At 51.6% G+C, this 25,413-nt stretch overlaps 1 protein-coding gene and 1 long non-coding RNA gene across 3 annotated transcripts in view; one reads left to right on the top strand and one right to left on the bottom strand.

Annotated features, from left to right (window-relative positions):
- The window catches only part of DSCAML1 (DS cell adhesion molecule like 1), a 339,830-nt gene that overhangs the window by 14,088 nt on the left and 300,329 nt on the right, over window positions 1-25,413 (top strand). For both annotated transcript variants that reach the window (XM_036104458.2, XM_078058936.1), the window contains exons 2-3: window positions 1,640-1,957; window positions 5,510-5,656. In XM_036104458.2, the coding sequence (XP_035960351.2) occupies window positions 1,640-1,957; window positions 5,510-5,656 (465 nt within the window). The remainder of the gene's footprint in view (window positions 1-1,639; window positions 1,958-5,509; window positions 5,657-25,413) is intronic.
- LOC118543418 (uncharacterized) lies at window positions 9,719-10,907 on the bottom strand. The gene is made up of 3 exons (XR_013442709.1): window positions 10,662-10,907; window positions 10,352-10,487; window positions 9,719-10,035 (listed from the first exon to the last, which is right to left on the bottom strand). It is a non-coding gene; the product is annotated as an uncharacterized LOC118543418 (long non-coding RNA).

Genomic DNA, 25,413 nt, shown 5'->3' on the forward strand with positions numbered 1-25,413 from the left:
CCAAGAGCCTTTCAGCCGCTAAGGGTGCGGTACCTGATGGGGACAGCAAATGCATTTGCTGCTAGGAGGATGCCCCCTGACACCCCAGCAAGGAGCCCATGAATGTGTTTTCTAGCACTACTTCTAATGGCTTCATCATGGCTTTTTATGAGATGATGTGAATTGCTCTGACCAATGAGGCTTAATGGCCTCCCTCAACGAGCTGCCCGGTATATTCTCCCTGGAGGCTCGGCTCAGAGTTAAGCCAAGAATATTAATACAATCCGGATGCAGGCCCTCCTCCTTCTCATAAAGTTGTGGAAATTGAGGTCAAGTTGGGTTCCCTGCAACGTTCTTTAAATAAGCAGCAGAGTGGTTTGTTTGCTCCTTGATCTTCCCGGTGGAGAGGGAGGGGCTTGTGGGAGCTGGAGACCTGGGACTGGGCCCTCTCTTCTTTGGGGCTGTCCCCACTTGTTCCGAGGTGGCCCATCTCAAGGAGGCAGGGTCCTTAGCAGGGAGGGAGGGCCTGATTCCACCATTCGGGGCTGCATCCCATTGGGCAGGAGAGCCTGAGGCCACATGCTGGTGTGAGAGTTGCAGACAGCTGTCCTCGTGGTCAGGTGGCCCTGCCCCAGTCAGGCAGCTGCGGTCCTGAGCACGTTCTCCCGCGTGACGGGGTGCTGTAATGGGAACATGTCAGAGAGTCAGAGATGCGTGAGGTCTTTGTAGCCCTGTCCATCCCCCCACCCCCGCCACCCCCAGCATTTTATAAGTGAAGGAGCCGATGGACAGAGAGGGCAAGTGTCACCATGGTCAGTCCGTGTCAGGGCCAGGTTTAGAACCTTGGGTGGGTCTCTTGCTTCCCGACCCAGATCTTATCCACCCACGGTCCACCGCTGGTCCTCATTCGGCCCTCGGGGGCTGGGCCTTTCCCAGAACGGCCTCCACAGGTGGAAGACCCGCTCCCAGGGTCTCCTATGGTTTTCTCTGCTCCAAGCAAGCATCCTCCTTCCTCTTAGCATGGTCTTGAGACCCTTCACCTTTCCCCCTATGGTACAATAGAAAGTGCACGAAGATCCTCCCTAGGAGAGATGGGTTCAAATTCCAATTCTGTTGCTTATTCGCTGCGTGTTCGCTGGCACATCACATAACTATTCGCAGCCTATAGAAGGGAATGATTAAAAAAAAAAAAAAAGAAAAGGTGACACCAGCTCCTGTCAGGGTTGTGCAGATGAATGGAGGTCGTGGGTGTGAACCTGCCTGCCATATAGTAGGTGCTCAATAAATGCTTATAGTCTAAGCAATGTCAGCTTCTCTCCTAATGTCAACAGTGGATGCCAATAGTGGATCCTGGCTTCGGACCCTTCAACCTAGCACACTGAGGGCCAGTCTCTTCTCCGTGGGCTTGGCTTGGCATGGAAAGTGAGATGTTTTTAACTTTTGCCACTCTCGTGCTAGGCTGGAAGCTTCTGTGGGGCAGGAACTGTCTCCTGTCTACCCGGCCAGTGGCTGGGGTATTAGTCAGCGCTGGGGAAGTGCTTCCTGAGCGACTGGTGTTTGAACTCCGAGTGGGGGTGGGGGTGGGGCCCACGCCTCAGTGGCCCGGGAGGTTCTTACCAGAACGTGGCTAATCCAGCTTCTCCTCTCCCCTTCCCTGCAGCTCGCCCTGAAGATGTCGGCACCAGCCTCTACTTTGTAAATGACTCCTTGCAGCAGGTGACCTTTTCCAGCTCCGTGGGGGTGGTGGTGCCCTGCCCGGCCGCGGGCTCCCCCAGCGCGGCCCTTCGATGGTACCTGGCCACGGGGGACGACATCTACGACGTGCCGCACATCCGGCACGTCCACGCCAACGGGACGCTGCAGCTCTACCCCTTCTCCCCCTCCGCCTTCAATAGCTTTATCCACGACAATGACTACTTTTGCACTGCGGAGAATGCAGCCGGCAAGATCCGGAGCCCCAACATCCGCGTCAAAGCAGGTAAGGTGCCAGCCACCTGCTCCCTGCTGGGAGCTCCGTCTGGAGGGCGGTGAGGATGACGAGCGGGCAGAGCCCCTCCTTCTGGGGAGGCCCGTGTGCTGTGCTCAGGGGAGGGGCGTGGAGGAAGTCCATCTCTCGAGGAAAGTTTTCTAGTGCTTTGGAATCTTAGCTGCCCGCTTACTGCATGTCCTTAGTCAAAGAGAACACTTCTCCGAGCCCGCACTTTCCCCTGAGAAGCTGCTGCCGGCACCTGCCCAGTGCCCGCTCCACGCGATGGTTACCTGACCTAGCGCTCATTTAAATCCCGTGCTCACTTCAGTGCCTGAGTCCTGGAAAACACAGCCAGTGAGGTTCTTTCTTTTAAAAACCCTTTTATTGAAACACCTAAAGAAAAGTGCACATATTATAAGTAGATAGCTTGGTGAATTTTCACCAACTTTAACTAATATCCAGATCAAGATACACAGTATCAGCCCCTCAGAAGCCCCCCCTCATGCTCTTTTCTGTCACTCTTCTCCTGGGGGAAACCACTGTCCTGACTTCTAACAATACAGGTGTTTGCCTATTTTTGTACTTTATATAAATGGAGGCCTATGGTAGGTATTCTCTTGAATCCTTTGCACACTATGATGTTTGTGGGATTTACCCCTGCTGCTGGGCATCGTTGAATGGGCTTGTTCATTGTCATAGCTGTGTAGCTGTTCTATTGTTCGACTCTACCGTGTTTATTTATCCATTCCTCTGTTGATGGATCTTTGAGTATACTCTATCTCATGAGAACAGGCATTTAGGTAAACGTCATGATAGAAAATTTTAGCAGTGAAGGATTTTGGTCTTTGGAAGGGTCGATGGAGGCAAGGAGGTAAGGGTTTTTCAACTGTTGTCTTTAAAGAAAATAGAAAATCTCCTTTCTCAGGGTTAGGTCAGGAGTCAAGGGAATGGCTTAAATCAGCTCTTAATTAGGATGTCATGATATACTAGTGTGTCCTCATCATTTGTAAGGTGTGCCTTAAATAATAATGGGGCACTGAAGTTGGGGGAACAATTGGAAGAAGAGCTTTTTGGGTGGGAGAGGACAGGTAGGGTTTTAGCTAGCCCACTGGGGTGGCACCAGGCTTGGAGGCGCCGTCTTTCCTGATGAATGTGTGGGTGGGGGGAGGGAAGAAAAATAGGTTCCGGGAAGGCCTCCCAACCTGCCTGCCAAGTGACAGATCCTGCAAGATCTCTGACTTCCAGGTTCCTTCTGCTTCAGGAATGCCTCTCAGAGGTCCAAGTTTCCAAGTAGCTAGGAACAGGTATATACAGGGGCTGAAGTGGGGTGGGTGCTGTTAATTAAAGAGCTCGTCTTCATCCTGTTGGCTTGCTTGCAGGGAGATGTGAGCTCTTAGAACCCAGGACCATGCTCAGCGTATCTCTCCTGGGGCTCCCCGTGGAACTTCCTCCTTTTTTTTTTTTTTTTTTAAAGATTTTATTTATTTGACAGAGAGAGACACAGCGAGAGAGGGAACACAAGCAGGGGGAGTGGGAGAGGGGGAAGCAGGCTTCCCGCTGAGCAGGGAGCCCGATGCGGGGCTCGATCCCAGGACCCTGGGATCATGACCTGAGCCGAAGGCAGACGTTTAACGACTGAGCCACCCAGGCGCCCCTCCCCGTGGAACTTCTTTTCAGGAGTAGGTCCTTTGCACTGTTCCCCTCACACCACTAGGTGCTGGGCTGGGAGCCCTGAGACAAGGGTTTGGTGCAGCTCTGGCCTCCAGCGTCTGGAGGTTCGGGCTGGTTCCTGTTACGTGCCTGTCACTGGGTTAGGATGCAGTTTTCACAATAATCCTATAAAGTGTTTCTTACAGATGAGGGACTAAGACGAGGAGAAGTTAAGAGGCTTGCCCAAGGGCACGTGGCCCATGGGTCAGAGGTGTAGCTGTAATGACAAGCAACCTTCCCGCAGTGCTTCCCTGGGCCAGGCCTTTTACACGCTATTACCATCATTGTTGTGTCCTTTTACAAATAAGGAAACTGAGGCTCGGAAGGCTAACCAGCCCTGGTGCAGGGTCACGCAGCGGCTCAGAGGAGGAGGCAGGGGCTGCTTGCTTGCTCCTCACCGCTGGCCTCTGCGGACCCCCTGGGACCCTCCCAGGGGGTGTGCCCACAAACCCCAGTTCTTTCTACTCTTCCCCTTGGCTTCCCTCCTGTGTTCGCTCCCCCTTGGCCTCCTGCGTGCTCTCCTCACATCCACGGGCGGTGCCCTGCCCCCAGCCCCAGAGAATGGGCCGAGTGGCTCTCCTCTCCTCTCCCCCATCTCCGCCTCTCCTCCACCTCAGCTATATCTCTTGCCCACCACAATCACCACACCGAGGCGGGGAAAGACGAAGGGCCTGGGGAGGCTGGGCAGGGCTGGCCTGACTGGAGACACAGCCAATTAAGCGGCTCTTGATGAAGCCAGAGGGGCTGCAGGTGCACAGCCAGAGGGCCGCAGGGCCCCGAGCATCACCCTGGCAACCGTGGCTGGGAGAGCAGGAGGGCACGTTGCCCAGGTGCCTGCTAAGGGACGAGGTCGGGAGGCAGTGGGGATCTGGATGCACCAGCCCTGCTTGGCAGAGAAGGGGTGGAAGGATGGAGTGAGCCCACAAGAGGCCAAGCAGAGGAGGACAAGGGAGAGGCAGAGGCCGGCCCCTGGGCCCCACCCCCAAGGCCCAGCCAGCCCACCCATGGGACCTGACATGTAGAGTGGCTGCAGGTGACAGCACCCCCCGAAACCAGCCCTGGGACTGAGGTAGGGGGCCTCCACTGCACACGCTGAGGGGAAGGAAGAGCTAGTTGTGGAGGCGGGGCAAGCCTGGGGGTCAGGCTGTAGGCAGCGTCGAGATAGGAGGAAACAGTAAGGATACTTTGTTTTGGAGAATCTTGGAGACCGTCCATTTTCAGAGATAATCACAGTTTTAAATATTCTCTTCCATTGTCCTTATAAACCACCAAGCCGTTCCAGAAAATTCTGTGTGTCAACTCTGTTTTTCCCAGGCCACCTTTCACATTGAAGTGGCACAAAATCTGTGGTTAGGTCATGTGTCACGGTTTTTATTTTCGGCAAATTATGGTCACCATGCCCCCAACTATCGCCACCCTGGGCCAGGCATAATGCAGGAAATCAAGTGTGGTTTCCTTTGAGGAATTCTATTGTATTTCCTTGTTACCTACATATCCTCTTGTTGGATGTGCTGCCCTCAGGCTCCTCCAATCCAATGGTTTGTTAAATACTCACTGAAATTAGAAAGGTTCGAAGTTGGACTTAGGGCCTTGCAGAGGGAGACTGGATATTTCTGAGGGAGAGTAGGCTGTCCAGTGGAGCAGGGAGGAGGTTGCTCAGGCAGGAGTAAGATCATGGCAAGAACTTCTGGGCTGGTTAAATGGGAGGTGGGGGAGGAGGTGATGGGGGGTGGGTGGTGAGGCCTGGGGCTGCTGAGGGAGCTGAGCTGGCTCTCTGTTCCCTTCTTGGGCCCCCACCGTGTCCCAGCCTTGTGACACCCCCCTTCTTCCCACCCCCTCATCTCTCTGCAGTTTTCAGGGAACCCTACACCGTCCGGGTGGAGGATCAAAGGTCAATGCGTGGAAACGTGGCCGTCTTCAAGTGCCTCATCCCCTCTTCAGTGCAGGAATATGTTAGCGTTGTGTCCTGGGAGAAGGACACGGTCTCCATCATCCCAGGTAAGGCGGGACTGTGGGGCCGTGGCAGGGAGGGGCGCTGGGGCGAGAGGAGAGATGAAGCAGAGGTGCTGAGTTGGTTGTTGAGCTGAGCTCTTGAGGTTGGTTCTGGTGATTGATTCGTTCTTACTGTTCTGGTGATGCTTTGGCCCAAAAGCATCTTTGGTCTTGGCTTGGTACGTCTGTGTGCGGGGCGGTGAAAACCCATATGCTGGTGGCCTCTGCTCGGTGTGCAAATGTCCCGTCCGACACAGGATGGGTCCTACCCCCCCAAAAGAGTGGAGCCCCCGTCCTTCCTGGCTCCTGGGTCTTTGCTTGCCTTTGCTTTTGGTGGTGGGAGGTGAAGCTGGAAGCCCCTTCACTGTGAAGGGCTGTGTAGGGAGAGGAGCTCGGAGCCGGCTGTGTCCTGCGTTCCCACATCAAGAGACTAGAGCAGTGAGCACCGGGTCCTCAGAGGACCAGACCTGAGTTTCATGCCTATGGGACTTTTTTTTCATGAGTTGGCTGAAGACCCCGTTAGGATTCTAGCTGGCCTCGCTCTCGCCTGGTATTGGGGGAAGAGGTTAGTACCATGTCATAGGTTCACCTGGTTAGAGCAAGCCTTCTGTTACTGGCTCCCTTTCCCTTCAACAGGAAATCAGGTCTGGAAACCCCAAGAGAGGACCTCAAGTCCTCGAAATACCTCTTGGCCTCTGGTTACAAAATGGTGGGGTTTTTCCCCACCACTCGGCATCGCTGCCTTCATCCTGGCACCTTGCGTGGGCTCTCCTGCTTTTTCTTCCTTTCTCTGCTGAGGACCTTGGTTTTTCCTTTCTGTGAAATGGAGGGACTTGGCCAGGTGCTGAGTGCCCCTACAGCATTCCTGTGCCATCGTTGGCCATATAAGATGATTCTAGCTGCCAGGTTTTTGGGTTAGTTAGGGGAGGCAGAGATCTATGCATGACACTTGTAAAACCAGGGTTCCTAATCCTGCTACACATCTGAGTCCCGGGGGAACTCTTTGAAAAACACTGGTGCTTGGGACGGACTCCAAATCAGTATCTCAGTGGGAGAACCTGTGCATCAGTATTTTTAAAGCTCTTTCCGCGGTTCCGACATCTAGCTAGGAGAAGAGCTGATGCTTAGGCATATTTACTGCTAACGTGGCAGGCTACTCTTCTGGAGACGCTAATTTGTCTTTTGCTCCTGGTACTTTTTCCTTCTCCCAGTTCCAAGCAGATGGCCAGGCCATTATGTTTCCCGGCCTCAGAGCTCCTAGCAGGACAGGAATCCGAATCTACTTGAAGACAGCTGCTCTTCCTGCCTTTTGTAAAACCATAAGCTAATAGGAAAGGTTAGGATGGGTGTTCTGGCTGGTGAAGAGAGCCTCTGAGGACAAGGAACAAACGGGGGACAAATGAATCCCAGGGATGGGACTGGGACTATGGGCCGCTTAGTGGGTGCAGCTGGAGGAAGTGGTTGGACCCCACAGTGGGTGGCTGTGTGTGGCTCCACGGGGTCTGGGACAGGGGCCAGGGTTCTCGCGTCCAAAGGAGGCACGAGGTGCACAGCCAAGACCCAAAGGGATCCTGCAGGCAGGGACAACCGGCTGGTGAGAGACCCCAGACCTTGACACATTCCTGGGGGAGGCCCCAATAATGAAGATCGAATGGCCCGTTTATCCAGCAGAGTCAGAGTGAAGGTGCTTTACAGAACATAAAGAAATGTGGTATTTCTTATACATTTGAGTTTATGGACTAAGAGTTATATTCATTAAAATATTAATTAGTAGTAGTAGTATTAAATAGCAGTTATTATCTGAGCATTTACTATATGCCAGGCGCTGGCTGAGAAACTTTCACGTATGATCTCATTTTATCCTCATAAAAATCCGTAAGTATATTTTCCCCTCCACTTTACAGAAGAGGAAACTGAGGCTCACAGAAGTCAAGTCACTTCTTCTGGGTAATGGATCCATTAAGCAGGGGGCCAAGGCTTGAACTCAGATCTGTTCTTTCAACCTGTGCACTCACCCCTACACAGAACTGCCTCCCTGCACCCGTGCAAATGTGTCCAGTAGAGTGTTACTGTGAGGCTTTAAATATGTGCTGTAGACAAGGAGGGCCTTGGCCTCAGGAAGGGGAAAAAAGTCAATGTTGGATTTTAGGGAAGGCTTTGTGGAATTGAGGTGAGTGCAGTGATAAAGAGCCTGGACCCTGGGACCAGACTGCCAGGGTTGAGACTCACCCCACTGTTTAACCAGCTGGGCAGGTCATTTGCCCCATGGTGCCTCAGTTTCCCCAACTGCAATAAAATGGGGATGATGATTGACCTACCTTATAGGGTTTAAGAAGTTAATCTATGTGAAACGTTCTGAATGCTGCCTGGTACACCGAGGACAGCTGTGGCTTTGATGATGATGATGATGATAATGGGGTGGAAGAGCGCATTCCCTTCCTCTTGGGGTTTCCTGTTGTGGTGTATCTGTTTCCACTACGTCACAGGCTCTGCGTCCCCCGTTAGACTGAGTTTCCCAGGGTGGGAACTGGCTGGTTTTCATCCACACATCCCTGGCTTCTGACACACCCCCTTGCACGTGCAGGGCAGGTGCACACTCAGTGTTCCAGGGGAGTGCGAATGGGTGGTTGGAAGTGTTCTGAAGGAATGTGGGGACGGCGTTGATGTAAGGGTGAGCGCGGTGGACGTGGGGAGGTACGAAGTCCAGCTCAGACGGGAGAGAAGGCAGGTCTACCTGACTCCTATGTGTAGGAGCTGGAGGCAGTGAGCTTCCCCAAGGTGACCCTGGTAGTTGGTGCTTCAGGGCTGTCTTCGATGTCAAGACACGGCTGGCGGCCCCAAAGGGCATAATTATCAGGAAAGTGGGCTTGATGCTAATCTGCGGGGCTCTGGTAAACTTTGGTTCTATAGCACCCCTTTCTCTCCTTTAGCCTTGGAGAATTTTCCCCCTCTGCCCAGCCCTCCAGCACCATCCATAATCATTCTAGATCCTTCTACAGCTATGGTTTAGATCCAGGGACAGACTTTCCAAAGCACATGAATCCAACTAACACGCTCCCAGAGGAATCCATGAGAACCTATATTGAAGTTTTGCTTCCTCCAGGCTCTGTAGATGAGAGGCCAGAACTTGGGCCCACATGCTGCATGCTTCAATTTTGGAAAATGCATATTGTTTATTGTTTTTTTCCCCATAAAAATAGGATTCTCTGACATCCATACACTGTACCCAGTGTGTGTGTGTGTGTGTGTGTGTGTCTGTGTGTGTTTTGTCTGGGAGGTTGGATGGCAGCTTCTCATGGTGGGGGAAGATTTAATGATTAGATTGCCTTGGAGTTAAGGAAGGATCAAGGAGACTGTTATTTCCCCCTGATGCCTTAGGGTCGGCTTCTGGAGCAAAAAGAAAGTGTTGACTTTGATCTCTGGATGTGCAGGTCTGGGTTCAAGTCCTCCACAGACCACAGGGCCAACAGGAGCGGGTGCTGGAGAGCAGGAGGGGGCCCCAGGAGACATCTCCTTGGGGCGAGCAGATGCCCTGCGAGGAGGGGGCAGAAGGGGGTGGGTGCAGGCCCTCGCGAATGAGGAGCCTGCCCTGCAACGCCTCTCTCTGAAGGGGTTTGGAAGGAATTAAAGGCTTGGTGCCTAAACCAGCTCCATGAGTTGGGTATTTGTTCACAGGCTAGCCTTCCTTGTTGTCCACACTTGGGAGGAGCAGGTGAGCCTCCCTGCTGAAACTCTAAGCAGCTTCTTGACTGTGCTTTCCCCAGGAAAGAGACCAAAATGCAGGCTTTCCCAAAATGGTACTTTTCCCCAGAGCTACCTACTACACCTGCCCCTTTCTCCCCCTGCCTTTCCCCTCCTCTAAGCTGGTCCTCTTCCTTCCAATGGGCTATTTAAGATGTAAGAGCACAGAACCTCTCACCTATGATCTGGCAGACTCCTACCCTTTACTTCTCTCCTGGGGGCCTTGGTCTTGAGGAGAACTGGCTCTCCAGAGTGGGTGGGGTGGGGGAAAGAGGGCAAAGGGCTGTGCACAAACATAAATAAAAATTAAGGCCTCCAGTGAAGCCGAGATGTGGTTTAATTTCCCATCTGCATGATCACCATTACAATGCATGTTATTGGATATAAAGATAAATCCGGCCCTGTTCCTAATAGCTTTTAATTTCCACCAGACCTGATTATATCGATGCGGGCTCCTTGTGGGAGTTTCCCAGCATGCTCTTCACCAGCATCCTGACTGGCTGTCTTGGCCCCAGAGGGGAGTTTTGGACACTGCTCAGATGCGGGCCAGATGTGTCGGCCGGTGCTCTGGAAGATGAGCCTGGATCAGAGGATGGGGCTCTGGAACGCTGGGTTGTCATCAGGCCCTGGCTGGGCTGGGAGCCCTGTGCGTTGGGGGAGGGGACAAGCAGGGGCAAGGAGGAACCTGGTCAGAGGGGTCCTTCCTGGCTAGTGGGCAGTGCCCTGGACCGCAGCCCACCTTCGCCCGGGGAGAGAGTCCGGGAGCCCGCCTCCCTGATTGTCCCCAGGGTGCCAAGTTGTCCCTGGGTTTTCACACCTCTTTTCATTTGATCCTGCTGTCTCCTCTGTACCTATCCCCTCCTCTCCTTCTTGATACCCTACTCTTCTTTTGTCCTTTAAACTCGGTCCCCGTGCGTCCCCTTCCAGGAGACCTTGCATCAGCCTGCCGACAGAACTTACCGCTTCTCTGATTCCATTCCTGGCGCCCTCCTGTCATTTCCTCTTACGTGATAGGCGGTGGTCTCTGTCTGCCTGCTGCAGGGGGATACACAGCTGTATCTTTTCCATCTCTTTATCCCCAGGGCCCTCGTAGCACCTGTCACAGCATAATAACAATAAGATTAATGATAATATCTATCATGTATTGAGACCCAAATTATCTCTAATCCTCACAATAACCCTTTCAGAGAGATAACATTTTTTGTTTTGTTGGGGTTTTTCTCATTTTATAAATGAGGACATTGAAGCCTGGGGAAATTAAGCAACTTACCCAAGGTCACGTAGCTTGTAAAGGCTGCAGCCTGGGTTTGAACCGGGCTCCTCCAGGGGCCTCTGCTTCCTGCTACCTCTCCAGAGCAGGCTCCTCATTGAGAATGGACTGTCCTCAGGTTCTCACAGGGGAGGAGGGCCCGTCCCTGTCTCCTGCACTTGCCCGGGGACAGACACGTGTCCCTAACCCCTGCACCGACCTCTAGCTGCGTGTTCAGTGACCAGAGGCTCTGGCTTTTCTGAAGGGCCACAGATCTCCAGCTGAAAGATCTGGGAACAAAACAGCCATTCTAACAAGAAGGCTTTACTGGGCACTGGCTCTGTTTTTGGCCCAGTGGGAGACACAAAGACCGTCCTGATCTGGGAGTTTAGGATTCCGTTCATGTTGGCAGCTCTGATGGACAGAGATGGGTAATCTCAACACAGTAAACAATCACATACGGTCTTGGTTTGCTTTGGAATGCAGATTCAACGTATTAATTGCATTTTGCTCAGGCTGATACTGAGACGACCTCAGATCCCATATGTCTACACCAACTCGGACGGGGGATGGCGCAGACAAGAGCGAGATGGGTGGTGCCTGGAAACCAGTTTGGTTGCATCTAGGCCACAAACGGATGGAGTCACAGACTGTCAGAGTTGGAAGGGCCCTGGAGGTCCTGGGGCCCAGCCTCCACACTTACTGATAAACCCAGGTCCATACCGATGTGCTCTCAGGGCCCCCTTTCACCCCTTCTCTCCTGACATTCTCAGGACGCATTATTTTAACTGCTCTTGGGATGCTTTTTTTTTTTTTTTTTTTTTTTACTATCAGACTTCTTTCTTTGTCTATCTAAAACCTACCCATCTTTCAAAGTCTGGTTCAAATACCACTTTTTCCATGATGTCTTTCCCGATTTCTGCTATGAATGGATTTAAAAATCACCCTGATTAACCTTCTTCAAGGGGATCCTTTTGTGAACTCCCTCTGGACTTTCTCGGTTCCTTGCTCAAGGCACTAACCGTGTTTTGTCCTGTAGTAGTTGAAATCTGTGTTATCCCCATTACAAGAATATATAACCAGCAAGGGCAGGCACTGTATTTAATTCAGTTTAATTCAGGCCCCTCTCCCCTCCAGTCGCATTGAAGATGATTAACGAAGATGACACAGTGCCAGTCTCTGCCCCCACTGAATGGTCATGTGGCAGGGAGGAAGGAGGAGGCCTCTGTAAGGTCACAGAGAAACTCCGTGGCATTAAACGGTTTAAGTTGGGCGGTCCTTGGTCTTTATTTCACTGAGCTGCTCCAGAGTGACCCAGAGAGAGATGGCTTCTGTGGGTTCCCCCTGTGATGCTCTGCTGTTTAGATGCAAAATTGGGGATCTCTGTGGGACGCCTGGGTGGCTCAGTTAAGCGTCTGCCTTCGGCTCAGGTCATGATCCCAGGGTCCTGGAATCAAGCTTCTCCCTCTGCCTCTCCCCCTGCTCATGCTCTCTCTCGTTCTCTCTCTCTCTCTCCCAAATAAATTGAATCTTAAAAATTTTTTTTTTTAAATTGGGGCTCTCTGCTCTGGACTATTTAGGGCCATAGAGAAAAGGGGTTGGGAAGGTCAGCTTGAGCTAAAGTAAAGTAAATGGTGCCCTCAAGGCAATTTAACACATGGGGTTTGGGCCCCTGCTGGGTGATGGGCACGGGGTGAGGCCTTGCAGAGGAGTAGCACTTGCCCGTGACCTGCCTCTTCCCTTCAGCAGCTTCCCTTCAGAAGCCATGATGCTTCCTGATGGCGGCCCAGTGAGGCATCATGAGGGGGAGAGAGGCCTGCCGTCGAGTTTTGGAATCTGTTCCACCCGGGGTAGAAAGAGGGCTTCCAGTGGAGGTGGCTACAGGGACAAAGGCAGGCAAGGCGGCAGAGGATGGGGTGATCCGGAGGGTAAGTGAAGTGGTGAGAGCGGTCTGAAAAGGATGCCAAGCCAAGAAGGTCCTGGCAGTTCTAGAAAAAAGAAAAAAAAAAAAAAAGGTTATATATGGACAAAGCAACAGGATAATAGTGACTCGTGCTTACTAAACCCTTCCTCGGGTGCCAGGCTCTGTTCTAAGCATTTTGTGTGTGTAGCTCATTTGGTCTTCACAACAATCTGATGAGGGGACTATCACTCCCCCATTTTAGAGATGAACAAACTGAAGCACGGTGAAGCGAAGTGAATTGCCTGAAGTTAGTAAGTGGTAGAACCACAGCTTATCCTTATGTGTTGTTTGTGCTCCTAAGCACTACACACGATTGCCTCGCAAAAACGTGACACGCAAAAATGTATTTTAAAAACTCTGCAAACCCACAAGTAGAAGACAACACGATAGAAAATTGGGTAACAGATGGGAGCAGACAGTTTACGGAAGAGGTGGGATGCAGTGGAAAGAAGGCAGGCTGTGGTCTGCTAGTCCAAATTGGTGCTCTTGAGCGAGTTACTCAGTTTATTCATCTGTGAAATGGGGATAATGTGCATGGAATACTTTCAATGGAAATCAGGCCTCTGCAGAGACTTGAATTCTCAGGTGGAGAAGGAGTGGTCTAAACACAGCAGGGAAATGACGCCCCCCCAGGTTCATGATGTTGCCCAGCCTTGGCCCATGTTGGGTGTCGGGCTGAGATCCTGAGAAGGCCGTATGGGCCCAGGGCTAGATAGGGGGTCACTGTGGCATTTTTAACTCCAATAGTCCGTGTTGGTATCTGGGCAGAATGGAGAAACAAATGGCCGAGACATTGTGGTATTCATCTCTGTATTCATTTGTGCCTTGCACCGTATCTGATAAAAATTGTGTTGAGGGAAGGAGTGAAGGCCTGTGGTTTGGTGCCAACACAGCGCAGATCCCTTCCACCAACTGCCCGGTCTAATCTCGATGCGCTCAAACCCTGGTTCAGTAATAACTAGTATCTCCACGACACCACCCAGTGTAGAAAGTGCTTTTGCATGATCTCATTTGCTCTTCACGGTAACCCCCATTACCTTCCCCACTTTACAGGCAAAGAAGCAGGTGCAGTGAGGCTTGGGGTCCTGCCGGCAGGTACCTGAATGTCCTGTCATTGAATTCTCCTCTTCACTCTGTGAGGCAGGCCTGCCACCCCCATTCTTAGGTATACAGGAAATGAGATTCAGAGAGGCCGAGCAGTTTGCTCCAGGTCACACAGCGTCTCAGTGCTAGAGCCTTGCGCTTGGACCCAAAGCCCAAGCCCTTTTCCTCTAACAGGCTTTCGTGCCTCCAGCCTGAGGGCTGTCTCAGGGACGCTAGGCAATTACCACTTTCCTTACCAAGGTGGTTGCAGAGAGGAAAAGGCAGCCGGCCCTTAAATTTGTTGCTGTTTATTGTCCGCTTTGACGGGGAAGGGGCCTCAGATTCAGACAGCCTTAATTTATTCCTCGGGGTGCAGAGAGAAAATCCTACCTTCTCAAGCCATAAACCACCCTTTGCAGGTTCGAGATGACAGGGAGGCATCCAGAAGCAGCAGAGGAATTCTCTACCTAGTCGGGGGGCCTGAACTGAGATGATCATGGTTAGTAAGAAGAGAAGTGATCAATTATCGAGCTCTTAGGCGATCCGTGCTTTTCATGAGTCATTTTGTTTAATCCCCCCGAGTGTCTTGTATAGCGGCTGGCATTATGAGCCCCATTTTGCAGATGAGGAGCTTGAGGCACAGCGAGCTCAGTCACCTGCTCAAGGCCACAGAGTGAGGAGCTGTTTGATGTCAGCTCTTAGAGATGACTTGGGCCACCTCTCAAACTGTACCCTGCGGTCTCTCTCACCTTTCCTCTGTGTTATAAAGCCCGCTTACAGGCATCTTTTTATTGAATCTTTCAATTCCATCTGAGGGGGCCAAGTTCTTAACCTCACCTTGCAGACAGGGAAACCAAGGCTTGGGGGGATTGAGAAGCCTGCCCAAGGTCACCCAGCCAGGAAGGGGGGTACAGGAACTCCGGTTGGATACCTGCCCCTCAGGAGCCCGTGAGGCCCCCCCCGGACCACCTGCCCGCAGCTCCCCGGTCCCCCTTCCAATCTGCTGGCAGGCAGGCTGCTCTGAAGTTGCATGCCAGTTGGTTGGTTCCAGAACCATCAGCCACGGCTCCACAGTCAAGCAAAATAGTCTGTGTTCACAGGTGCCTCTGGCGGAGTATGCATGTGTCGTGTTTTGCTTTTCCATTTAGTTCATGGCAGGTGCCACATTTCCAGAGCGCCCACTGGGTGAGTTTCTGCAGATTTAAGACAATTGCAAGCAAACGCTTTGCCCCGAGATCACGCCGTGGCAGTGGACACAGAGCAAGAGGTATTGTTTGGTTAAGTTGGCACCTCTGTAAGTTACCCTGGAATCAGAGCGGGATTCTTTATAGAAGGTTATCCTACACATAAATCATCATTAGACTACCTCATTTTTGTTTAATGCCTACCTAACTGTGCTGTAGTCTAAAAATGTGTGTTTAGTGAAGTCAAGGGTTGCACGGAAATTATAGGGTTTTCAAAAACCCATTTGCTTTGCTGGTGTTCACATCAGAATCAATCTTGCCTTTAGTTCTCAATCTCATTGCAAACATGCAGCATTGCTCGCCGAATTCTGGCATTTAATGTAGGGTAGCATTTATTCAGAAGAAGCCAACGGTGCTTACAGAATGGGAGAGCTATGTATAGATGGCACTTCCTGCCAAGCCTGTGATTTTGAACTCTGTTGCGTATCAATGAGACCTCACGGCCAGGACCTGAGCCGCGTGGGCATGGGGCTGCGGTAGCGAGCAGGGGCCTGCGCTGGGGAGCTGTGGAAGAGAGTCTGCATCCGCGACCCCACAGACCTCGCTGTGCCCCCAGCACAGAGTAGGTACGCGGTTTGCTGAAGGCCTACCAGGGAGGCTTAAGTTGGGGGGGGGAGGGGGTGTGTGTGACTGACCCTTGGATTCAGAAGGGTGTGGCTCCGTGGCTGCTGGTCAAGCCCTCATTTGCTCCTCATGTGCTCAGATCAGCAGCGCTTGCTAGGAGCCTCTTCTTGGGGGAGCAAAGCTGAAAGGGTGTAGGCTCTGGCCTGGTGAGACCTGCTTCACTTACTCGCCGTGGGACCCCAGGGTCCTTTTACCTCTCCAAGCCTTCCTGTCAGTGGCTGTGCAGATGAGAAGTTAGGTCCTTTTTCTAGATGGAGAAAATAGATTTTCTGTGGATAGTTAACGTGTTTCTAGATAGATCTGGTTTTGGGGTGCTTTTTGTTTGTTTTTACATAAATCCTTTGTATGTAGGTTGTCAACTTTGGTTTGTGCCAATCAGGCGCAGGATAACAGTTTTAGAATTCGTCATCTCCTCCAGGCCCCGGAAGGTCTCCATGAGGACTGAACAAGTAGGTGGGAGCATCCAGGGTGAGCATATAGGAGCCGAGCTGGGGTCTCAGTACACTGGGGGTCACTTGGCCTTCAGGGCTGAGCACATAAGGCCAGGATATCGAGGACACAGGGGCAGGGGCAGGGTATTTCCCCAGAAGGCCTAAGTCCAAACCCTAATACTATGTTGGCTTTTGTGGTCTAGCAGGCATCTTGGTGTGTGCAGGACCCTCAGGAGCCGAGGCATGTGCCTTTGTCAGCCGAAGCCTGCTTTTCTCAGTGGAAAGCTGAGCCAGTGGTGTCACGAACAGCCGTCTGCCTCCGGAGTGGCGTGGGGGCACAGGGGCTGGGCAAACGCCTCTAAGTTGAAAGTGCTTTCCTCTCACACCTAGAGACTTCTCCCCTCCACGTCAGGGTCGGAACATACCCGAACACCCACGTCTTTAGGAACGCGGACTCTGCTGGAAGCCTAGAAAGTCAGCTGCGGAGCAGATGACAGAGTGGAAGACGGAAGCCTGTGACAGTGAGTGGCAGCGGGGGGTGGGAGTGGAAAGTGGAGTCTGGGCTCTGAGTTCAGCTCCTGAAGGGCCCTGGAGTCGGCCAGCTATCGGATAACCTTCGTCCCCTGTGTGGTGGTCTGCAGGGCTCTCCGAGACTTTGTCAAGCCAAGGAATCCCTTCTGAGAGCATATGGCTGGGGGCCCACCTCACCACCCCTCGGAGCGGGACTCAGAAAGGAAAGGGCTTGTGTCTAGAGTGTTCCAAAGCCCGTGTCGTTCCTGACACAAGCCTAGAGCCGCGGTGGTCCCTGCTCAGGGCCTGCGTCCAGGAAAAGGCACGGGCCCCCTCAGGCCGTAGCTGACTGTGCTGTTGCTTACGTTGGCTTCATCCCCTGAATCTGTCTACATGGCTGTATTGACGTGAGCAACTATCAGTGGTTGAATTTTCAATTCACTATTTAACTGAGCAAATGTTTCTTGAGCACTTCCTGTGTGCAAGTTGCTGTTGTGTAGACGGTGATTCCCAAGGGTCTTTGCTTGAGGCTCTCAAGGGATTTGGAGAGATTCCTCTTTTTACACACCAAAGAAACTCATTTTAATTAAAGTGTATACGTGTGTATGTGTACAAATAGTATGCATGATATAATTTGTACCTATTGAATACATATATGTATTCACGTTCAGTTTTTTAAGATTTAGATTCCAGTTTAACACAGTGTGATATTAGTTTCAGGTGCACAATACAGTGATTCAACACCTGGTGCTCAACAAGTGCCCTCCTTCATCCCTGGCACCTGTTTCCCCCTCCCCCCCCCCGCCCTTCCCCCTCCCCTCTGGTGACCAGCAGTTTGCTCTCTATAGTTAAGAATCTGTTTCTTGGTTTGCCTCTCTCTCTTTTTGTCCCTTTGCTTGTTTTGTTTCTTAAATTCCTCATATGAATGAAATCACATGGTATTTGTCTTTCTCTGACTGCCTTATTTCACTTAGCATTACACTCTCTAGCTCCATACATGTTGTTGCAAATGGCAAGATTTCATTCTTTCTTATGGCCGAGTAATATGCCATTGTGTATATATGTGTGTATGTATATATATATGTCACCTCTTCTCTACCTGTTCATCTATCACTGGACGCTTGGGCTGTTTCCATGAGTTGGCTATTGCAGATAATGCTGCTATAAACATCGAGGTCCATGTCTCCCTTTGAATGAGTATTTTTGTATCCTTTGGGTAAATACCTAGTAGTGTGATTGCTGGATCATAGGGTAGTTCTATTTTTAGCTTTCTGAGGAACCTCCATACTATTGTCTGGAGTGGCCGCACCAGTTTGCATTCCCACCAATAGTGCAAGAAGGTTCTCCTTTCTCCACATCCTCGCCAACACCTGTTGTTTCTCGTGTTTTTAATTTTAGCCATTCTGACAGGTGTGAGGCCATACCTCGTGGTGGTTTTGACTTGCATTTCCCTGAGGATGAGTGCTGTTGAGCATCTTCTTATGTGTTCACACTCATAGTTTTTGCCTCTGGTAGACCTCCAGAAGCGCCCCAGAGCAGAGACCCAAGGCAGATACCTTGGCCCACTGTCTATGGGGAAGGGCATCCGCATAGGAGCATCTAGCTCAGGAGTGTGTCTGGGTGAGTGTACAGATCTTGGCCTTTTCTCCTGAACAGAGAACAGTCCCCTTTTCCCCTCTTCATGTTCTGGGCAGGACTGAGGGTGCATGAGGTGTTCTGAGTTTTATGGAGAGCCTTGGATCAATTGCTATTTGAGGAGGACTGTGAGGTGTGGGTATAGGAAGGGTGGGCAGAGGCCCAGAGGATGTAACAACCCTAAGCCTGCCCCTGAGAGGCTTGCTGCCTGATAGGCTGAGCTTGGGACACTGATGACCCCAACATGAGGCAGAGTGTGATTAGGGCCCAGGAGAGGCACAGCCCCTGGGGGGGGCTCAGAGGTGGGGAGCCCTGTCTGGTGTGGTGAGAACTGGCACCACGTAAGAAGCAGCATTTCCCGTGGGTCCTGGAGAATGGATTGTTTTGGCAGGCTGCACTCCTGCAGGGGAGAGTGTACTAGACCTGTCGGCTCTGAACTTCAGAGTCACCTGGGGAGCTTTTAAAAAACACTGTCCAGGCCCCCCAGACAATTAAGTCCGGATCCCTGGAGGGTGAGACCCAGTCATCTGTATTTGTGACAGCCCCCTGGGTGATTCTGGCAAGCAGCTGGGTTGCAAACCCCTTGCTCTGCATACAGGAGGCTGGGGGGGTGGTGGTGGTGGGGGTGGTGGTGGTAAAGTCCTGGGGCGCTGAGAACAAAGGCTGTGTGCTCTTCCGGGAAGCAGCCTGGTTTGGCTGGAGCTCAGGCTGCATCCAAGGATAACTGAGGCTGAACTGAACTGAATGTAATTAAAGGGTAGTGGGGAGCCAGTGAAGATTTTGAGCCGGGGGGAATGGTCAGGACTTTGGGGAGTTGCCCTTGGGTGACTAAGGAGGTTCCCAGAAACATGAAGATCATCTTTCTCTGTCTCTTGGAGTCTAAGTCTTCCTTTGAATTTCCCAGGAATTATCACTGAGCATCCTTCAGGAAGGCGGGCCGCCCCTCAGAGTCTAAGCAGTATAGGGATTAAAGACAAGCTAAATAGTCTCTTTCTTTTTATGTTCGTCAGTTAAATTTGTATTGTGCTTTTACAGTTCATAGCACACTTTATATATATTATACTTTGCCTCTCAGAACGTTTCTGTGCGGCATGGAACGGTCATTCCGTTTCAGAGGCACAGACAGGGGCTCCGAGAGGTTCCCTGACTTTACTCGGCTCCCCCGTCAGTCCCTCCGATACTCAGGGACACACCGCGGGCCAGAGTGTGTTCGGCTTCTGGACGGTGGGCCGGACGCAGAGCCAGGCACCATCAGAGATGTGACTTCACGTTTGAAAGACAGAATATCTTTTCTGTTTTCCGTGGTCTGTGGCCCGTGCCGAATGGGCAGAGACCTGGCCACACCAGTGGTTATACACGTGGATAAATACAGTGATAATATGAGGACACTGGGACGGGCTTGGCCACGGCCAGGAAGGAGTCAGAGTGGGACGTGAGGCCACACTGTGTGCGGTGCTTGGGTGCTGCACCTGCTTGCATGGAATCTGGAGGGGAGGGTGGGGCTAGAACCCACAGCACTTGGCATGTGCCAGGCACAGTGTGACTTCCTTTGTACAGACGACCTTGTGCAGTCCTCTCAACATCGTGACGAGGGGGCGGGGATTACTAGCCTCATTTTAAAGATGAAGAAAACGAAGCACATAGAGGTGAAATATCTCCCCCAAGGCCACACAGTTGGTAAGAAGTGGACCGGGGACTCCATCCCAAGTCATGTGGTGCGAAGGCCTGCTCTTCACCTCTAGGCCATCCGTCTGGGTCTCCTGGGTCCCAGTCCAGGGTCTTCCTCCAGACTGGGCTAGCAGGACTCCTCTTGCTACATCAAACACCACAACAGTCAGGCTTCGGTCTGGGTGCATGGTGTCCAGATCTGCTGTCTCAATCTGAACGTCAGGTATGAGGCCTCGCCCCGAGGGGGAGGGTCCAAGCATGAGCCCACCCTCCAGGCTGAGAGCCCAGCATCCAGGCGTGGTCTCTTTAACACCTCTCTGCTCTTTGCCTTTCCCTCTCTTGTGTGGATGGCCTGACTGTCACCAGCTCCCCGGGGAGCGATGGAGGCTGGGCCAGGAAGGTGGGGAGGTTGCACAGGTTTCCCGCTCTAGCTCTCTCATGATCTGAGTTCATGTCCCTTCTCTGGATGTCCATTTCCTCATCTGTAAGTGAAGGGGCTGGAAGAGATGATTCCCTACATCCCTTTCACCTTGGTTCAGTTTAACACACTCTTTGAGCCCCCTGCGCCCCCCATCATCCTGGGCACCGGAGGCATGGTGACAGGTCCGTGTCCTGTTGGGGAGACGGACACCTCAAGAAAACAGCTCCAACATGTATGTTCCTTAAAGAACCTCTTGCATACGGGCAAGACAGGAATTGTCATGGCAACTGTTTGTGATGGCAAAAAAACTGGAAACCAATATGGATGAATTAAATTGCTTAGATTTCTACAATGAAATACTATACTGCAGGGGAAATGCATGAAGCAGAGCTTTGCAAATCAGCCCGGACATGTCATGAAAAAAAATGTTGAATGGAAAAAGAAGCAAATCGCAGAAGGATGCGTACATTACGGTAGCATGTGTATAAAGTTTGAAAACACGCAAAGCAGTCCCCTGCATTGTTTCTGGCTACATACATATGTAGCAAAAGTATAAAAACATGCATGAGGATGATAAACACCATATTTAGGGTAGCGCTTACCTCTGAGGAAGGAGGCAGTGGGCTCTCACTGAGGGAAACACAACTGTTTGCAGAACGTCTTATTTTTAAAAATGTTTCTTCTTAAAAAGATCTGAAGAAAATATAGCCAAAATAAACATGGATGATTTTATATTATCTTTACCCTTTTCTATAAGCGTGATAGATTTCATTTAAAAAGCACCTGTTTCAACACAATATACTCGAAATGCGGGAAGAAGGGCGGGGTCGAAGTTTAGGCGGCAGTTTGGGTCCCCCGGTGACATTCCAGGGCTGGGGGTCTGGGAGTGCAGAGAGAGTGGGTCGTTGGTGAGTGTGGGATTTGGGGGGCTGATCCCAGGGGGTCTTTGTTGGTGGAGCTGGGGAGGGTCAAGTTCACGGACCCACATGTCAGTGATGCCCTCCACGACCTGTTCCTGCCCCCTCCGCCCGGGACCAGCTCAGGCAGGGTTGATGCTCCAGAACCAGTGATAACAGCGGTTAAAAGTGGTGTAAATATAAGAGGAAGAGAGACGTGTCTGCCTCCGGATCCCCTTGTAATGTGTTCCCAGTTTAATGAGAGTCTGGAGACCCAGCAGGAGGCCGCTGAAAATGAAGAAGACTGGATATTCATGGGGCTGTGAGGCTCCTTGCTCCGCCATCCTCCTCAGAGCTGGGAGCCCAGGACTGTCCTGGCAACCGTCTGTCTGTCCTTCTGTCCTGAGGGGCAGTAAGTCAGTATCAGAGGCCAGCTGGGGAGGGAAAAGTGACTTAGGGATGGGGGAGAGGCCCGGATAATTACCTGCTTGGAGAGATTTACTCCCAATTCCAGCTCAAATGACAAGAGAAAGCTGGGAGCCCAGGTCCTAGGCGACCAGGAAAGCCGAGAGGGAAAGCCGATCTCCCGGTGCTCCCGGGGCTCCCGTGGGACCTGGAGAACAGAGGGCATGCTGTGCAGGGGCCCAAGCAGGCCTCACCAGCTGCCGCCGCCTCCCGCACCTCTCCCAACACCTCCTTTTCCCCCCAATTTATCCTGCAACAGCGATTTCCCTTGTCCTCCCTTTCTCTAGTTTGCCCGCCCTCTTTCATCCCCAGGTTCTCAGGGGCACCCGCAGGTGATAGATTGGTAGATGGTCGGGGCGGGAAGGGCCTTGGAAACCATGGAGCCCATTCTATAGATGCCCTTTGTGGCCTTGACTGGGCCTGGGATCCAGGCCTCAAGAAGCCGCCTACTACACAGTGAGGGAGGCGGTCTCTTTCTCAATTGGGTAGATTTGTGTCGAGGTCCTCCAGGGTCTGGAAGTATTGCCGGACTTACAAAGAACAGAGAATTAGCATGCGTACCAGCGTGTGTGTGTGTGTGTGTGTGTGTGTGTGTGTGAGTGTGTGTGTGTGCACGCACGCACACACGGGCACACAAGACAGAGTTTCTACCTTTTCTTGTCATAAGTAGGCATAGAAGAGACGTGTTCCTGAGAAGTGACGTATCGAATCTCCTCTCAAATGGAGGAGTACTCTTTTCAGGGAAACCTTGAGGTGATCTCGGCCAGCCCGTGAAGAGTTGGGCAGTCACACACCCTGATGCGAGCACAACCTTTCGGGGACAGGGTTTGGCATCGTGAAGCCATTGATACCCATAAACTTTGGGCTCTGTCCTTAAGAAGTAACCAAAGATGGCAGTAAAGATGTCTGTTTACGGCAATGTTCTTTCCAACAGTGGAAAAAAAATGTAAAATGTCCTCAAGACCCAATAATAGGGGGATGAGTAAATAATTTATGGGTACAATAATGTAATGAAATATTCCGATGCGTTTTTAATTACACGAGAAAAAGATCATAATATGTTAAGTGGAAAATACATTCTATCTAGGTAATAGGGTTCCAACTGGTTAAAAAAACACATGTATACATCTTGTAGATGAATGTCTTGAAGGAAATGCTTCCAGGCTGTTAGGGATTGTTGTTGTTATCTCTGGGCAGTGAGATTAGGAATGATTTCTGTTTTCTTTCTTAGAGTTTTCTAAATTTTGCACGTCTGTGTTGAGAAGGTTAAACACGAAGTGGTTTGAGAATAGGAAAGGCCACATCTGAGTGCAGGTTCCTTGCAAAGTTGCAGCTACTCCTGTTTTTCTAGCAACTTCCTCTTTTACGAAGTTCCTTCTTCTGTTGGGCAGAAACGTGCTCTCATGAAATTCGCCCCTCAGGTCTTCCTCTGGCCCCCTTCCCACCCCTGGACTAACAATGAGTTTTCCTTCTTGCCTTGGGGTATCTGAAGTTAGCCGAAGACAGACCTCATCCTGTCCTGCACACCCCCCCACCCCACGTCCCTTTCTCCTGGCTTGAGCAGCCCGTTTCTGCAGCCATGCCTTCTGGGATTCGATCTGATGTCACCCTGGGTGCCCCCTCTGGTCATGCTCCAGTTTGTCAGCATCTTTCTCAAAACCTGGGCCGGAGAGACGCCCCGCACCACAGATGGTACGAACAGAGGGCTCTGCGAGACTCCAGCCGCTCCGAGGCTGGGACATGCTGTTTCTCCCAGGACAGCTGGGGTCAGGTTTCTATCAGCCACCCCGTGGCCTTGGCTCCTTCTAAGCTTACTGGTGCTCAGTATCTCTGGGCCCTGAATTTCTCAGCTTCCCCTTTTCTAAAATAAGAACAATAATATTTTTCTATAACCCAGATATCGATAGGACGGCCCCTGCCTCTTAAAAGCTACGAAATCGCCTCTCATCTCAATTCTACATCCTTGGAAATAGCCTGTGTCTTCCCCAAGGTATCTGCAGTCTCCAGGAAGGGTCCAGTCTCATGGCCGTCCCTGGCTCTGGTTTCTCAGCAATGCCAAATTCTTTTTCTTTGCTCTGCATTTCAGGGATGCTGCTTTTTCTTTGTCCTGATGCAGAGCAAATGTGGCCTCAGACTCCTTCCTGATTTTCCCCCAAATCCCAGCCTCCCCTGGGCCCACACGTCTCCTGTAGACCTTCCTGAGGGCCTTGGGGAGGCGGGGACAGCATGGCCTCAGAAAGGCATCCCTGTCCCTGGGAGTTCATTGGGACCCACCGTGTTGAGTGACCTGCTCTGAACCGGGGCTGTCGATTCCTCTCCGAGAGGAGCCCAGCACTTGCTTTTCTCCCTCCCACTTCCCAAATTAACCTTCCTAGCAGAATTCAGAGGGTCATTTGGATCTTTTACACAATTTCAGGGAGTGTGTTGACATTGATGAGTATTAATGTATTTAATAGAAAATCCCTGGTGGTGTACTTTCCTCTCCTCCTCTCCTCTGATGTTTTTGTTCTTTTTAAGATTTATTTATTTGAGAGAGAGTGAGAGAGCTGGGGCAGGTGCGGCAGAGAGACAGGGAGAAAGAAGCTTAGGCAGACTCCCTGCTGAGCACGGAGCCTGGCGTGAGGCTCGATCCCACGACCTTGAGATCATAACCTGAACCCCATCCAAGAGTCCGACTGAGCCACCCAGGTGCCCTGAAGCATTGTTTCCTCTCTCCTCTGAGGTTTTACCAGAGTGGGCTTCCCTCCTCCCAGGTAAAGGGCCTGCCCTCCCGGCGGTGGTGAGGTATGACAGAGACTCCAGGCGCGCTGGTGGGATGGGTACAGGTCAGTATCTTGTCCCAGGGCTGGCCCGGGGACAGGCTGCCCGGCTGTCTTTGTCACTCTTCAGCAAGGTGCTCCCTTGTTTCGGTGGCGTCAGCCCCCAGCACTCGGAGGCCGCCCCCCCACCATGGGTGGGAAAACTTTATAATCTGGTTTTGTGACTTGGTGAAGAGGAAATGTCAGAATTTCTTAAGAAGGTTAAAAAACAAGAACTCCTTAAAATGGCTTGTTTTGCATTTCTGTCTGCAGTTTTTTTTTTTTTTTTAAAGATTTTATTTATTTATTTGAGAGAGAGAGAATGAGAGAGAGAACACGAGAGGGGGGAGGGTTAGAGGGAGAAGCAGACTCCCTGCAGAGCAAGGAGCCCGATGCGGGACTCGATCCAGGGACTCCAGGATCATGACCTGAGCCGAAGGCAGTCACTTAACCAACTGAGCCACCCAGGTGCCCCTCTATCTGCAGTTTGATTATAGATGTTGTCTACTTGGAATTCCTGAGCCCATGGGAATCTTCCAAAGGGCAAAAGCTCTGGTGTAGGAGAGAGACAGCAAGCCAGAGGAGGCGGGAGGCCAGGGCCTGGGTCTTGGCAGGGTCTCACCTTGGACCGAGTTACTTAACCTCTCAGAGCTTCCTCACCTATAAAATGGGGGTACTGATGGGAGTTATTATTTGCCCCGGGTTATTTCCTTGGCTATCTCTCATCTCAACCAGGAGCCAGGACCAGCAGCTGGGATTTCACTGGGGATCTGCCTCCTTCCTTTCGGGAAATTCTTCCTTAAACTCTCTCTTCTGTCATAGATTAGCGTTCGCATAATCCACCTTCTCTCTCCCTGGCCTTCTGAGTGTTTTATATTTCCTTGCAAGCCCTGGACCAGTCTTTTGGGGCTCCATGGAGAAAGAGAAACCAGACTCCAGCACTGCCTGGGGACTTACACTGCAAGTCCTTGAAGGTGTTTAAAGCATTGTTGCCTTAGACCCACAGATCTCAGAGTCTGGTGCCCCCGGGCAGTG

Source organism: Halichoerus grypus, chromosome 11 (genome assembly GCF_964656455.1).
Source record: "Halichoerus grypus chromosome 11, mHalGry1.hap1.1, whole genome shotgun sequence".
Classification (NCBI taxonomy): domain Eukaryota; kingdom Metazoa; phylum Chordata; class Mammalia; order Carnivora; family Phocidae; genus Halichoerus; species Halichoerus grypus.